The sequence below is a fragment of the Neospora caninum genome, chromosome III (genome assembly GCF_000208865.1).
Source record: "Neospora caninum Liverpool complete genome, chromosome III".
Taxonomy (NCBI): domain Eukaryota; phylum Apicomplexa; class Conoidasida; order Eucoccidiorida; family Sarcocystidae; genus Neospora; species Neospora caninum.
In genome coordinates this window covers 67,321-83,558 of record NC_018388.1, presented here as the reverse complement: position 1 = coordinate 83,558, position 16,238 = coordinate 67,321, and the positions used below count along the sequence as shown (strand labels likewise).

General features: G+C 61.0%; 1 protein-coding gene across 1 annotated transcript; it reads right to left on the bottom strand.

The window, feature by feature from the left end:
* Positions 1–452: 452 nt before the first annotated feature.
* On the bottom strand, positions 453–15,942 carry NCLIV_006970 (putative bromodomain-containing protein; the record flags this gene model as incomplete). The annotated part of the gene is made up of 15 exons (XM_003880208.1): positions 453–830; positions 1,473–2,075; positions 2,575–2,667; positions 3,107–3,259; positions 3,874–3,984; positions 4,320–5,730; positions 6,108–6,334; positions 6,810–7,095; positions 7,401–7,835; positions 8,131–8,374; positions 8,626–8,800; positions 9,458–9,547; positions 10,216–10,455; positions 10,871–11,279; positions 11,846–15,942. 15 exons carry the CDS (start codon positions 15,940–15,942, stop codon positions 453–455), a joined length of 8,952 nt encoding a protein of 2,983 aa, XP_003880257.1.
* Between the last annotated feature and the right edge of the window lie 296 nt (positions 15,943–16,238).

The following is a 16,238-nucleotide window of genomic DNA, read 5'->3' as shown; positions in this document are numbered from 1 at the left end:
CCTCTACGGCAGTCTGGAGCACCCTGGCTGTTCGAACCGTGGAACGCCGGCGCAACACGCGCTTTGGTCGACGGCTGTGTTTCCGTCAAACACAAACACCTACGCTGGAGACTTGGAAGCGTCTTTTGACCGGCGCAAATCTTTCTCGCTCCCACACTCCCCCCCCCCCCCCCGAAAGCCGACAACGGAAACCCACGCCCAGCATCGCGCGTCCACTGCACAAATCAAACGAGGCCGAGTACCTTCTCTTCCAGGGTACCCCAGTGCAGTGTCCCGCGCCGCTCTTTCCCCTTCCTCTCACATCGGCAAAAGGACATGCCGACGAGGCGGCTTCTGTCGCGTGGGGACGGTCGTCCTTCGTCTCGGTTTTTCTGCGCGTTTTCGCGCCCCACCGACCCGCCGCTGGACTCGGAACCGCCTTTCCCTGGGGCGAGCGCTTCGAGTTTTTTCTCTCAAATCATCGAGTAGTCCATATGCGCAGCCTCCATTCCCTCACCTTCGGCCGCACCCAAGGCCACGTCGCCGCCCATGCCGACGTGCCCCAGGATGATCGCTTCGCATTCCGCGACCGTCGCCCGCTGCTCCTCGAATTTCTGGCGAACCGTCTCTTCGAGATTCGTCGCTCGCTCGCGGAGCCAAGCACTTGGAGAGTTTGGCGGATTAAACAGGAAGCAATTCGTCACCACCAAGCGAATGTCCGCTAGGAACTGCTCGCCGGACAAATACTCTCGCTGCTTGCACTTGCTGGCGATCTTTTGCAGCCACATCGGATTTGAGATAACCCGGTAGTAGTTCGGGGCGTACCGCTCGTCGACGCGTTGCCAGAACGGCTGAGGCGAAGGAGGAAGGGAAGCAAACAGAAACGCAGACGCGACAGAAAACGTGGGATGCACGGAACAAAACGCGGGAAACGAAACCGCGAGACACTGAAAAGAACAAACCTATGAAAGCGAAGATCACAAACCCGGGGCTGCGGACTCCGACTGCCTCGCCCCGCCCCCCCCCCCTCTCCCCAGCTGTTTTCCTCGACCGCAAAACCCGTTTGCTTCTGCCAAAGTCGGTCACTTTCCATCTGCGAACGCGGCGAGTCTCACTGCCGCACCCCGAGTCGATCCCGCTTTTGTGAACCGGCACGGCGACGGGAGTGCGGCGAAACGCAGATGCTTCATGCCGGTCCTCCGGTCCTTACCCAAGAAGCTCTCTCTATCTGTCTAGACACTCAAATATCCGCACATTCGTCCTGAACTTTTCACGTGTCTCCGCACCGCCACTTTGGTGCTTTCTGCACCCCCGACACTCTCTGCCAGGGGCTGCGGCAACCGGTCCCTGAAAAACGCGGAGCGATTTCCTCGCGAGTCCGTTTTCCTGTGTCGCGGGAGAGCGCATGCTTCCGCCAGAATGTGGACACCAGAACGACCCGGGTTTCGCCCCGTCTGGGGAGCTCCGGCGCGCTTCCGTCGTTCCCTTCTCACCTTGAAGATCTGTTGCTGCAGGACGACGTTCACGATTCGGGCGAGCGCGATGTTCAGCTCGTCGGTGGCGGTGCGGCGGTTGCGTTCCGGGGCCCATCTGCTTCCTTCCTCGTCGTCTTCATCGAGCGTTCTGTCGTCTTCCTCCTCTGTGCGCTCGCGGCATCGCCCTGACCCAGCAGCGCCTGCGCCGCGTTTCCGCGAAGTCTTCTTCCGAGCCCCCGCGCCGCCCTTCCCGGCAAAGTGCACGTGGCTGTCCGCAGCGCTCACCACGCTCCGCGAGCCGCCGCGCCGTCTCGTGTACGACACGACAGACGACGCGCCGTCGCCCAGAAAGTCCTCGTCGTCTTCCCAGGCAGCCCGGGATGCGCGCGCCCGATGGCTCGACACGCCGCTGCCTCGCTGTCGCCCCGGCGTCCCTCCAGAAGCTTGCGAATTCGCCGCCACCATCCCGTTCACTTCGCTGTCGTTTTCGCCCCCCTCCGCGTACAGGCCGATCAACAAATCCTCCTCCAACTCCTGGTTCTCCTTCCGACGCTTCTTCAGAGGCGGCGGTGGTGTCGCTGCAGCTGCTGGACGCTTCGGGCCGTTATACAGAGGACAGTTCTACAGAAGAAAAGAGAAAAACGGATGCGCAGATCTGTGGATCACGGGAGGCACGGACACCTGCACACAGCCTGCACCCGAGTAACTGCACGCGGCGAACCGACGCTGGACGCGCAAAAGAAAGCCAAGACGTGCCTCCAGAACTCTCTCGACGCATGCGCGCGAGGGCCCGTGTGTATGTGTCTCTGTGTGTGTCGACGCTGTCCGCGAGAATTTGGCGCACCTCGCAGATTTATGTGCTGTAGAAGAGAAATCCACATACAGTTCCTGGGTGGTGGAAACCTATCCCAGAACGCGATTTAACAACACCTGTCAAAGCGTTTTCAAACATCGGGAGGCTTTGAGCTTGAAAACCGGAAAACCAATTCTGTGACAAGGTGCGACGAGAACCTCCGGCTAGGGTGGCGAAACGGCGCGAGGAGACAAGGAAGGGTGACAGACGGTGGCGAACGGCAAAGACACACGGAGAAAAAGAGACACCGGGGAAGAATCCACTCACCACGTTGGAAGCAATGTGTCCTGGTTGGCCGCAGGCTCGACACACGCGCTTCCCGGCTAAGGCCTCTTTGCTCCTTGTCGACGCAAGCATGCGCTGAAAACAAACGGTCAATCGGTTGCCACCAACGCTGTCTCCGCTCTCTGGAGTGCGCTCCAGAGTCCGCCAATCCTCTCAAAAGGCTCGACACTCACCACAAACATGGTTATCCAAATACACACAGATGTAGATACGACCCAGTACTACTTATATACATGCATACATTTATATCTGTATATATATATATATATATGCATGCATGCATGTGGACACAACGAGAGAACAACACCCGCTGGAACACTGATGAACGGCAGCCATGCACCTCTTCTGGTTCGTCTGTCTCTCTCGCTTCCAGTCAGCCCGCTTGACCTATGGCGCCGAAAGGCTCCGCTCCAGGTTGGTCGTGAGCGCACACAAACCCCGAATATAAGCCGAATGCCTTTCCTCTCTCCACGGGAGGCCGCGGCTCTCGTGTTCCTCCGCTCTCTCTTCTTACCGCTCGCGTTTCTTCGAGGCGCCGTGTGCGCCACTGGATGAAATCTTTTATGTTCTTTTCTCCGTATATAAGAACGACGCGCTCCGTGCCAAAGGGCTCGCCTGCCTGCTGGCGGAAGCGGCGAATCCACCGGAGACACGGAACGGCCTGAACCTGTCATTGAGCGAGGAGAAACAAGAGGTAGAAATGTAGAAAGCCGACGCGCCTAGCCCCTCAATTTCCGTCTCCTCTCTTCCCTCCCAGGTTCCTCTCCAAACGTCAGGCTTCATTGCGTGCCCGCAAGTTCATGTGCTTCACGTCCAAACAGAAAAGGACTCAATGTAGAGGAAGACACAAAGAACCACACGCACCAACGGGCACATATACATATATATATTGAACAGACACGCGATGGAAATGCCAGAGAAAGGAGATGTGCACACCGACGGAGAAGAGGCGACGCGCGCCGGTAGGAAGCGCGAAGGCGATACGTAAGGCTGAAGCCCCTTCCCCGTCGCGAACGACGGAGGAAGGGGCCGTGTGTCCTCCCACATTGACAGACAAAACGCGTACACACAGACCGTCTGAAAGACAGTGCATGCGAGAGAAGAAAGCGACGGTCTCCGGCCTGCGTCTTCCTCCCTGGGGGCAGCGCACCCGCCTTCCCCATCGCGCTTCAGCCTGTCCTGTCCTGTTACGGCCTGCACGAGAAGGCGAGTGTCCATTCAGAGAAACACGACCTATCCCCATATATATATATATATATATATTTGGTTTTCGAGGCTTACCTTCATGTCGGCCCTCTGCTGCTCCTCCGCGGTCAGCGGCTTGGCAGTCCGTGCCTCCTGTCGCTGTCGCAGCGCCTGGAGCTCGCGCCGTTCGAGTTCGTCTTCATCTGCCTGAAAAAAGTGCAAAGAGCGACGTCAGAAGGAGAGACACCAGGCCTTGCATGCGCGCCCCGATGCGCCCTCGGAAGGCGCCGATGGAAGCGAAGGCTCAGCAGGAGAGGCAAAAACAGGAAGCAGGGCGAGAGAGAGTGGATGATGGTTGAACGAGAGGGAACCGAGCGCGAACTGGAACGAGGAGGAAGCCGGGAACGGACCCAGGACAAGCGAACGAAAGTGAGAGGAAGGAAGAGAGGAACAAAAAAAGGAAAGCACGAGACAGAGAGAATCCAGAAAACACTCAAAAACGGGGATGCGCACGTCCAAATCGGGAGCGGTATTTGTCTGACCTCCTTTTCTTCTTCTTCTCCATCTAGGGCGGCGAGCAGGGCGTCCTCGACTCCTTTGTCTTGTCCGGTTCCGGTCGCATCTCCGGTCGTGCTGGTCCCCGGAGAGGCCGCATGTTTTTTCGCGGTTCCGGCCTTTTCTTCGCCTTGGTGTTTCCCTTTCTTCCCCTTTTTCTTTTTCTCCACATCGTCTTTGGTTTCGTCTTCTGCGAGGGCGTCGCGCGCCGCCTCGTCCTCGTCTTCCTCTTCGTCTTCGGTGTCGGTGATCGCCGGCGCGTCGGCTTCCAGCGCCTTCTTTTGTCTCTGCAGAATGTCTGTGAGACGTTCTTCGTACTCCTCGCCGCGAAGCCTGCCGCCCTTTGCCACGAGACTGCTCCTCCCCTTCTTGCCGTCCGCGTCGTCGCCGGCGAAATCTGCGCTGCCGAACCCATCTCGGTATTGCCGAACGAGGGCGACTTGGTCCCACCGCGGGAGCGTGCGAATCACCGACTCCGAGAGGCCGTACTGGATCAGGCGGCGCCGGAGCTCCTGCATGGACAGCTTGCGAAGATCTTCGCCGGTTCCCGCCACGCCGCCGCTCATGGCCGCGGGGCCGAGGTGCGCGCCAAGGAAGATGCCTCCCGGGCCGAACGCCCCGGCGAGGGATCGCGCGCCGTCGCGTGAGAAGCTGCCGAAGTTCCGGCCCATCCCGGAGAGGAAGGAGAGACCGGACCGCTCGCGGTTGAGGCGTTTGATGAGGGAAACGCCCTCGCCGCGGCCGCCGGAAGGGTCGCCGAAACCCGTGAGCATGAACTGCGCGCTGCCTTTATTTGTGAGGACGTCCTTGCACTCCTTGGTCAAGTTCCAGGGCGTCAGGAGCAGCAACTCCTCGATGAACCGGACGAGGTGTCCGTACCGCTTTCCAATCCGGCTCTCCGCGTACGCTGTGCATACACTGAGGAGCGCCGCGCTCGCCCGCTGACACGCCGCGTTCACCTCTTGCATCGCTTTCTCACGGAGTTCCGCGTTCCCCGGCCCCGAGGCCGGAAGCCGCGCCTCGGCCTGCTGTCGGAACTTCACTTCGATCTCCTTCATGCGCTTCTTCGCAGCCAAAACCTTCTCCTGCGCATGACGCTCTTCCTTCTCGATGAACTGCGCGACTCCCGACAAGCCGTCCGCCGACGTCAGCGTCATGATCCCGATCGCCTTCAGCCGATACAGCGCGGCGTGCGCGGCCTCGAGACAGCAAATCAACTCGGGGCGGATGATCGAGCGAAGCGCGACGTCGTCCAAGCGCGGCAGACGATGCGGGGCAATCGGCGAAAGCAGCTTCAACATCTGCGTCACTTCCTTCTCGATGACCGGCGGGCAGAAGCGCTGCTTGACGAGATCCTTCACGCGCTTCATATCCGTCACGTTCCGCTCAGCAGCGAACCTGCGCCGCGAGACAGACACACGCCGAAAACCAGGGCTACGTCGGAATCCGTTTTTATCGCTTTTTCCCGCCCAGAGGGCCGAGAGAACGCAGCTCGCGTTTCAGACACAAGTTCCGAGAGTCGACAGCAAAGAGGGGGGGGGGGGCCGTGTCGCGCGTCGAAGGAGCGTTTTGGAAAGCGCGAACGGAAAGCACGCCAAGAGAGACGTCGCAGGCCGCCGTGAACCAAAAAAAGCGCGAGAGGCGACATGTGCGGGAGTGGAAATCTCGACCGGGAGACGCGCCGACTGGTCACAGAGACACGCGCCGCCGCGGCTCTGTTGCGCGAAGCTTTGGGACTTGCGGCTGTCTGCTTTGCTCGCTTGAAAGCCCCCTACCTGAGCGCCCAGGCCTTTGCATGCAACTTTCGGTCGTCCACGTGCTTCTTGGAGTTCGGTGCGTGGACCTCCATTCGCGGCTCGCACTGGCCGACTGTATAGACACCGCAGTTGGCGGGGCTGCCAAGGACCGAGAGACTCTCCAAGCCGGACGCGCGGTGGAACGGGAAGCCTGAGCGACAGGCGCTTTTCTCGGGAGGCGGATACAGCAGCGGCCGTAGGTACACCTGCACCCGAGAGTCCGAAGATCAGAAGAGCGACGGGGGAAGTAGCCCAAAGCGGAAACCCGGGGAGACAAGCAGGGAAAACAGATGCACTGCGCAGAGGACGACGGGAGTGGACAGAAGGAATGAGGACATGCGAGGCGCCTGGTCCCAGACGCAACCCGAAGAGAACGCAGGCACGGCAGACCGCCACACACAGAGCAGCGCGGACGAGAAAAAACCCGTCGAACTGGAGAACGATCTCTCCCTCTCGGTCTCTCCGTCAGCTGCTCGACACTCTCCCTCTCTGCCTTGTTTCATCGCGGACCCTCGGCGAGTAGCTGAGTTCCCTTCGTCGAGAAGAGTGCCCACAGAAGGTCGACGGCGAGAGAACGCGCGAGACAGTGTGCCGATCCGGAGCACCGCATGTCAGTCATCAAGGGAAACCCGGAAACGCGACAGATGAGGGCAGAGAAGAGAGGAGAAGGTTCTCCCGTACCTTGCATCGATCTTTGGCGCGGGTGCGGACAAGAATGAAGTCTGTGTCTCGGTAATCGTGGAAGCGGCTTTCGCGCTTCACAGGCAAGTTGGGCGTGCTCGGGTGGATGTACACTGGAGCCTTCAGCAAGGGACTCTCGGCGACAGCCTGGCCCTGGCCTCTCGACAGCGGCAAACGTGCACCGAAGAGAATGATTTTCGCGTCGTCCTGCTGAAGCTGTAACTCGCCGAAAGGCCCCAGCCGACCCTTGAGTTGCCGCTCCGCTTGCTGGACCTGCTCTTGCCGCCTGTGTGGCCCGAGACAGTGCACACATGGGAAAGGCAAAACCCAGAAACACGGTTGAAAAACAAAAGACACGCCTAACACAAACCTCGCAAAGACACAAGCACATCCAGAGATGCACACAAAATATGTACATATATTCATGCACCTGTGCAAATGTTCATAGAGACAGCGGCACATAACGCATGCATATATATATATATATATATATATATATGCTTGTGTGTTTTGTCGCACTGAAGAGATGAACACGTGTTGGGAGATGTAGGGCTTTGGAGCTTCCGCTTTTTTTCATTTCGAGGGCCTCACGTGAGTTCGGAGTTTGGCGGCGTCGGAGGGAGGAAATGTCGGATGATTCGAACGGCCATTCCAGGGTTGTTCATGAGGAGCGGCTGCTGCTCCATGTACTCAAACACGGCGATGGGGGCATCGTCGCGCAGGGAGAGATCCTGCGGCGTGTAGAAGTGATTCGCCAAGTGGATGGTCTCCCGCTCGCCTTCTCTGCCCTCCCGATCCTCGAGTCGAATCGCGCCGCCCCCATTCCCTCCTGTTCTCTCGTCTTGCGTCTGGTCGCTCTGCGCGCCTGTCTCCGCCTGCCTCCGTGCGCTCGAAACGCTCGACGCTTTGTCTTCTTCGTCGCGGTCGAGGCGAGGGAAGGCCCCGTCTCCGTCTTCGCCCCCAGCCGAACTCCGGCCGTACAACTCCTCTCGCAGCCGCCGCACAACCTCGCTCGGTTCAGGCGGCCTGCATGCAACGCCGAGCGGAATGCAGAAAAACTGTGACGAAGAAAGAGAAATCGAGAGCGAAACGGACACAAGGGGCGCGGTAGAGAGACACCGGAAAGGAAAAAAAGCAGGAAAGAAGAAAAGAGAGAAGACGGACGAGGAAAAACAGAGACACGGCAGATGCATTTTGTTTGCCCCACTCGATGCAGAATCTAAGACACAGAGATGCATATGCCGACTCAGTCCCGCATGGACTGTCGGTGGAGAGTTTTGTCAGTGCTTTAGGGATTCGGGCGCCCGTCTGCGGAACTTACAGGATGACCCACGGCGCGCGCTCGACACTCTGAACGCCGAGGAGTTTCCGCCGTCTTTCTTCTCTCGCGCAGGAGCTCGAGACAGACGATCCAGCGTCGCCGAGACTCTTCTGAGACGCGAGCAGCCCCGAGCGAAAGTCTGGGCGGTGGAAGCGGAGCATGGCTAGCCGGCCGCGGCGCCCCGCCACCGGATGTGTCCCTTGAAGCTGAAACGCGATTTTGGTGTGGATCAGCGGAATGCCGCCTGAGAAGAAAGAGACGAGAAAGACATCGTGTACCTAGACCAGGAAACGTCGCTTTCAAAACGGAGACTGGAAAGACAGGAGGCCAACGTAAACGTGCAAACACTTCTCTTTCTGCCTGGTGTTTCCTTTTCTCCGGGACGGCTCTCCTGCTCTCCGGTTGCGCACTTGGTAAAGGGTGAAAGCATGGGACAGCCTGCAAACGGTCAATGGGGAGAGCGCACGCGAGGCCGTTGAAGCTCCCTTTGCTTACCTCTGAAACCCTGTTCTTTGCCACGACAATGCAGGCGCCTGTCTTCTTGAAACGCATCGAACGATGTGTTCAACCTCTGCAAAACATTTCCCAACTTCTCCTTCAAAGAGAACTCCCCGAGGGTCACGACGAACTCCTGGAGCGGACTGCGCGCCTTCGAAGACCGCGTCTCTTGCTGCAGGGTGGGGCGAACCAGGACGCAAACGAGGACGCAAACGGAGAAGAAACATCCACGGACTTCGCGCCGGAGAAAAAAAGGGGTCCATATCTCGACGTGGACAAAGCATACATGCAGAGACAGCAGCAAAGGGAACTGGCCATAGACACATATCTCCATTCCATAGCGAGGAAACGGCATCGCTAGGCACACATCTACATACCTACAAACATGGAAATCTCCACACTTATCTGCATGTATATATATATATATATATAAATACAAAAGATATACATATCTTCGAAGCGTATATATGCAGGAACACCAGATATCCGTATCTGTATATATATGCACATATGTTCACGTATGCAGATGTGTCGGTGGATGTGTGGCAAATTCAGAGACACGAGTGCATGCATGCAGGTGTTCAAACATCCGAGGGACGACGCAGAGAGTGAGAAGGCCCAAAGCCGAGAGAGCGATGCGCCTCCTCCCTGAGGAGAGAAGACTCGCAAAGTTGAGACGAGCAGGGGAGGAATGCACACACGCCGATGGCTACTCCGCGACAAGCAGGGGCCGTCTCGAGGCAGATTCGCCGCCGCCGTTCAGCCGAGCAGAAACGAGCGGTCTCGAAAAACACAAAAGCAACTTGGATCTTTCCTGTGGAAGCCTCACCTCTGCGGCGGCCATGGCGTGGAGCTCCAGCGCACTTTTGCCTTGCTTGACCAACTCGATTCGTTTTTGCTTGTCGAGTTTCAACACCTCCTGTGCCAAAACAAAAGTAGCCACAAGAAGAGAACAAACAAAAGGGACAGTGAGAGAAGAAAACAAAACAAGTAAACGGGACAGTGAGAAAAGAAGCGGAAATCAAGAGAAAAAAGCGCGGTGTTGCTGGCATTTGTGCTCGAGTGCCGCCTCCGGTGGCGAGACCCGGCAGTCCCAGCAGACAAAGAGGAGCCGCGGCGCGGTGAAGGAGCAAAACGGCGTAGACAGCCAGGTCCCTCGCCTCGCTCGGAGTATTTCCAAGTTTCCCCACTTCTCTCCCTTTTGCTTTCTTCCAGAGTCCCACGGCATCCCTTCTGATTTTCACGCCTCTTCTGGGTCATGCTTCATCGCCAGCCTGAGCGCCGCGGCGCGTCTCCAGGCAACGGCCTCCTCCGCCCTTGTCGCGCTTTTTTGGGACTCCGTTTTCCCCGGTTCCCTGTGTTTCGCTTCCCTCGGACTCCACTGTTCCTTTGATGTACACACGCGCACAAGCGCGTACTCCCTGTCCCCCATACATCTCCCCTCCGCGCGTTTCGGGCCGAAAAGCGTATGTGCTTCGAGGCAGAGACACAACGGCCTCTCTCCACTCTATCTCTTTTCTCTCCTCCAGTCGCGTGTGTGTGCCTCGTTTCCTGTCCGATCTGGGCCCCGTCCGGTTCCCGCCTCACCTGCTTCGCCTTTCGCCGGAGCCGCAAGGCCGCAGTGCGCGACACGCCTGCCAGGGCGCCGTCCGAGTCGTAGAATGCGCCGATAGCAGCGATGGCTGCGCTCGCGCTCCCCGTTCCCAACGCAGACGAGGAAGAAGCAGCGGTCGATGCTGACGGGGCTTCTCCCTGCGTCTCTGCAGACCCGGGAGAGGCGCCTGGAACGGGGGGAGTCGAACTGCGGTCGCCGAGCTCGTCCTCGTCCTGAGGCAGTGCAGAAGACAGCGAGAAGCCACGCGTACCCGGCGAACTGTGGAGAGTGACAGGAAGTACGAAACATGTTCTGCCAGGGAAGAAGAGAATACCTCCCGACAAGGATTCTGCGCCGACACACATGCGTAGACAGCGACCGCCAGATATAGACGCGTATACACACGCAGACACGCAAAGAGCTTCTGCCCTGACAAGACACATACGTCTGAAAAGGCATGCATCCTGAAGCAGGTGTACCAAACACACCTGCTTCCACGAGCACCTAAATAGACATATAAATATATATATATATATATGTATATATGTATATATATATATATGTATATATATATATATATATGTATATATATGTATATATATATGTAAATACATATATATATACATATAAATATGTATAGGTAGGTACAGCACGCTTCGCGTGTTTCGTCGTGTCAGGACGCGCGTTTCTTGCCTGGGGAGTTTTTTCTGGGAGTTCTTCATTGAGGCGGAAGAGGAGGTCATCGTTCAGATCGAAGAAGACGCAGGAGAGAAGCGCGTCCTGGGACCCGCGATACGCCTTCTCTTCGCGTTCGAAGCAAGAAGCGAGGGGAGCGCTCTTCTCGGATTTGCCTGCCTTCGCCACGAAAAACGCCCTGGACGAAGAGCCAGGCGGCGAGTCCGGCAGCTCTTCAACCCGCGGCAAAGCAGAGGCGGCCGGCGCGGGGGGGAGCAGATAAGAGGCCGAGAGAAAGAGAAAGAGAAAGCGCTCGGCCTGTTGTTGGTGGCGGAGAGGCATATCGAAAGGTGAGGCCTTCGCGAGCGCAGAAGCTGTCGGCCTGCAGGCAGAAGAGACGAAGCGAGACACGCAGGCACGCCCGAGAGGGTTGCGGCCGGGGAAACACAGCCCGCTTCACAGCCGCGCGATATAGAGGCGCCATCGAAACAACAGGAAAGTCCAAGGCCGGGATGAACAGTTCGCTGCCTCGCGTCGGTCTCTTCTTCACGAAACACGCCACGGGTGTCTTTTCTTTCTCGGATATTTCCACCCGGAGCGGCTTTGTACTCAAGCGGCGACCGCCAGCGAGACCTCTCGAGGGAGAAGCGAGCCCGCATGCGAGGCGCGAGGGTGAGCGTCTCTCCGCCCCGTTTTCGGTTCCAGAAAAAGAGGCGACCAATTGCACTGTGGTCAGCTCTTGGAAACCTAACCGTGTCGTGTGTCTAGAAGAGACTGGAACTCGCAGTGGAGAGGCTCTCGCCCGGAAGCACTCTCGAGACGTAGCGCGCCGCCACAGTGCATGCGATACAGTATGAACCACAGACCTCTATTCCTGGAAACTCTGCGACGCGAGAGGAATCGGCACTTCCCCGTGAAACGGCTGCGGGGCTTCTTTTTTTCGCTTACCCGAAGCTTGACACGCCCGCGCTCCACGTGCCGCCTTCGAGACTGCGGACGGCGCGCTCGAGATTTGATTCGGCCTGCTTCAGCAGCTCCATCCTCTCGGTCAGCAGCGCGGTTTCTTCTTCCTCGACGGTGAGGGCTGCGGCAGTCGCGGCGCTGGAAATCGCCGCAAGGCCATCCTCAGTCGCCCCGCTGTCGGGGTCGAGACGCGTCCGGGCCTTCTGAGCTGCGCCGCGCGCCGCGGAAGCTGCAGCCACCGCCAAGGTCTCCGCTTCCTTCTTCTTCCAGTGTAGCAGGCGATGGACACGAGTCATGTCGCACTCCAGAGTGCCCTCGACTTCGCCCCACAGCGACTCGCGCAGCACGACGGGATGCAGGGCGGCGAACCCCTTGCCGTCGGCGGCGAGGGTCCCCTCGTCTTCTGGAAACTGCGCAGATGAGACACCGGAGACAGCCTGTGGGCCTCGGCCCACCCCGACGGTCGAGCCCTGGGCCCCACCGTCGCGCCCCACCCCGCTCCCCCCTCCAAGCGAGGCCATCTGGGGCGAGCTGGACGCCCCTGCGGCGGTCCCCAAGTCCCCGGGGCCCGAAGCCCGCGGGCCCCCAGGCCCGACGCCCCCGACGGGACGCGTTCCCCCGCCGAGGCCCGGGCCCGCACCTTGGCGCGCGCCCGACGGGTGGCGCCCGTGTGCATCGGCGGGCCCGAGTCCGCCGGAGACAGCGCCGGGCCCGGGGCCTCCGGCGGAGACACCTGAGGCGCCGGCCGAAGCCGGCTGGGCCTCGGCCTGCGCGGGGGCCGCGCGAGACCCAGGGTGAAGCAGGGATCGGTTCAGAGCGTCCGCGCCCGCGCCCGCGCCGGAGGGGTGTTGCTGCGCCTCCTCCATGTCGGCGTCGTCGAACTCGAACTCGTCATCGAGGTCCGCTCGCGAAGAGGTCGGGTGCCCCATCCCGAAAGACGCGTTCGAGGCGGTGCGCGGTCCACTCGGCGACGGCGCGACGTCGTCTGGGAGCGAGCCCGAACGAAGGGCGCTGAGCGGCGCGAGAGAAGGCCCTGCGTCGAGCACGTCTTTGCCGGCCTCACGAGGCTGCGCAGACACCGGAAACGCGGCTCGTGAATTCCCGTCCGAGTACGCGTTCTCATCCGACTCCGGAAGAAGCCGGGACGCAGCCTCGTGTCTGACGCCACTCACTTTGACTGTGGGGTCGCCTGTGGAGGACACTGAAAGACTCCGAGTCCGCTCCTCCTCCAGCGAGGCCTCGCCGGCCGCGCCGCCACCGAATGTCGAATGCGCCTTTGAAGGTTCAAGCTCGGCCCCTGCGTCCTTGGAGAGGCCAGCATGGCACGGCTTCTGCCCAATCGCCGCTGCTGCTCTGTCTCTCGAGCCGGGGCCTGTAGAAGCTGAGGCGGGACCGCCTCGCCCGATTCCTTCTCCACTTCCCAAAGACGACACGCCCTTTGCTGCCTCCCCGTCGGCCGACGCCCCGCACAGCGGTTTCGAGTCCTCGTGCTGGGTGTTTTGGCAGGCGTCCGGCGACGCGCGCGGCGAAAAAGCCGTCTCGGAACTCGCGGCCTCCCGCTCGAACAGGCTGGCGCCTGCCTCGCCTTCTTCTGGGGAGTGTCCACTCCCCGCGAGGCCGTAGACGCAGACGCGGCATCCGCAGGTCGATGTGCACCCGGGAAGTCGCCGAAAAGCTCGCAGCGGACCAGACGCTGCGGCGGTCGTCGCGGCGTCTGTACAGCAGCATCGGGGGAAGCCGATGTTTCTGAGCGTCAGCAAGGAGTTGCCGGGGTGTGCAAAGCGCCGGGCGTGTGGGAGAATTTCGCTGGCATCGAACAGTTGCGACGGCGAGAACGGGGGAGAGAAGAAGTTCTGAGGAGAGACGTCTGAAACGCGTTGCTGCTCGGACAGCGCTTCGCGGTACTTTTGCGCAATCTGCGCATACGTGTGGAACAGAAAGCGGCGCTTGACTTTCCAGGCGTGCCGCGCGAGCGACGAACTGTTTCCCCGAGGCGCCTGGAGTTGGTGTTGATACAGCCGGTCCTGTATCTCCAGGACTTCCCGCTGCAACTCCCATACCTCGACTTTCTTTCGATAGCGCCGGTCGGCCGCAGCGATCTCCTCCTCGGTCTGCACAGTCAGCAGCCAGAACGTGCACGCAGCGAGCCGCAGCGAGGAGAAGAGCTCTTGCCACTCGGCGGCCAGAGCCGGCGCGAGCGGCAGAGTGCCTATCGCAGGCGAATGCCGAGGAGACAGGAGGGCGAGGGGCGAGCACGGCGCAGGCGCGCAGAAGAGGGACGCGAGAGCGTCTGGCGACATCCCCGCGGAGACATGCAGCCACGCAGACGGCGACTGTCGCGCGAGCGTCGCCGAGAACGGACCGGAGGGCGCGCCAAGAGGGCCGAGGAGCGCGAGGGAGTCCGGTCTCTCGCACGCGTCTGCAAAGACGCCGCCGTACTCCCGCAGGAGATACACACGTTCCAAGGTTTCTTCCGTCCAGCGGCGACATCTGGAATCCCTGTCGTGTCGCCCCACAGGCGCGTCGCCCTGCCACAACCAGCCTGCGGCTCTCCCCGCGAGTGCCAGGCCGCGTTCGCGTCCCGAGAGACGCGCAGCGCGTCCCTCAGCCTCCCTCTCGCTGGCTTCTGCGGCCACGCGGTCCTCCAAGCCATCTTCGCTGTCAGAGCCTGAAGCGGGACGGAGCCCCAGGCGCGTGCATGGCGTGTGGGGCGCATGCGCGGCCTGCGCTCCGAGTGAAGCCGCCGCGCAGGACCGCCTCCACAGCTCGCGCTGGTCAGCCTGCTTCACCACGAGGCCGCACCGCAGCTGCTGGAAGTGGGAAGGCGACAAGCTGGGGCCCGCCGCTGCGCTGCAGGCGTCCCTGGCGCTCCCGAGCGCACCCTTCTGGGCGGCGGGGAGTCGCCGCGAGGATGCAGCCGAGGCGGCTGCGTGCGATGCGAGAAACGCGCCAGACTTTGCAGCCGCCCACGACGCACTGTGTCCTGGGAAGGCGCTGACTGCAGGGTAGAGGAGGTCGAGGAGTTCCTGCGGCGTGGTGGAGGGCGCGAGCGGACACGTCGGGGCCGTTGCAGACAGGTCCGCAGACGGAGACGCGCCTGGCCCCGGCGCCGCGGTGCGTCGCGAAGGCGAGGTCGCGCCCGGAGGCGAACGAGCTGGAGACGAAGAACAGTCGGCAGAGACGGGGGGAGAAGAACGAGTCGCGGACGCAGCCCCGCCACTCGCCAAGGGCCCCGGCCGAGCCGGCTGGGAACTCGACGGGGCAAAGGGCGGCCAGGGCGGACCGGCAGGACGTGCAGCGCGGCTCTGGCCGCCGGACAGCGGCGAAGAGGGTTCGACGTCCCCAGCTGCCGATCGGGCGGCTGCGCCGATCTGTTCCGGCGACAGCTGCATCCTCCCTCCTGAGATGCCAGAGACGTAGGTGTGGCCGGGGAGGGGCGACGGTGGCGCGGCAGCCTGCATGCGGTGGGTCTCGAACTGCTGACCGTCTCCAAACGGGGCGCCAGTGAGATCTCGCCTTCCCGCCGCCGCGGCGTCCTTCTCGGCGAGCGGCAGAGACGCGTTTCCACTCCCGCCCTGTCTCGGCACGCCGTCTTTCTGGCCTGACAGCCCAGGATTCACGAGGCCTGGAGGCCGCCGCATGGGCCCAGTCTGAGAAGGCTCGCCGCTCGCTCCACTGAGAGCTGGCGAGAACTGCGCCTCCGCAGGGTCCGCCTGCGAGGGCGGGGCGGGTGGAGCCGCCGGGGCGCCGAGAGGCCCGAAGGCCGCGGGGTGTCTGGGGACAGTGTGTGGGGCGCCTGGCGCGTGGCCGGAGGCGACGAAGGGAGGAGCGAAGGAAAACGAGGACGCATACGAGGAGGAGGCGAGAGAAGAAGCGGAGAACGGGAGACGATGTGGAAAGAAGGGCGGTGCGTTAGACGCCGGCGCGGGACCGAGAAGGTGCCCCGAAGAAGGCGCGTTCGGCGAAGAACGCGACGGAGCATACGAGGGGAAAGAAGTTGCGCCGAGAGGCAGCCGTGACTGGCTGTCTGCTGAGTGGGGCGGACCTCCTGGCGGAGGCCCGGGCTGCCGGTCTGTGCCCATCGCGTGGAGAAATTTAGGCGAAACAGTGTGAACTGGACAGAGAAAACGCCTGGGCTGCTCACGCGAGGAAATGCGAATGTCCACTTCGTCCCACTGCTATCCTCCCTCGAGGAACGAGTCGCTCGAGAGGCTCGCAGGGGCCTGGCCTGTTCATGGTCCTCGGCCTAGATTTTCTCCATCTCGGGGCGGTCACGAGGGTGTCCACGCCGTCGAGACACCGTACAGAGCGAACGAAGAATGCTGGCTGCCCAAGTGCGACCGCCGCCGTTAAATGCTCCGGTCCCTCTAACAGAAAA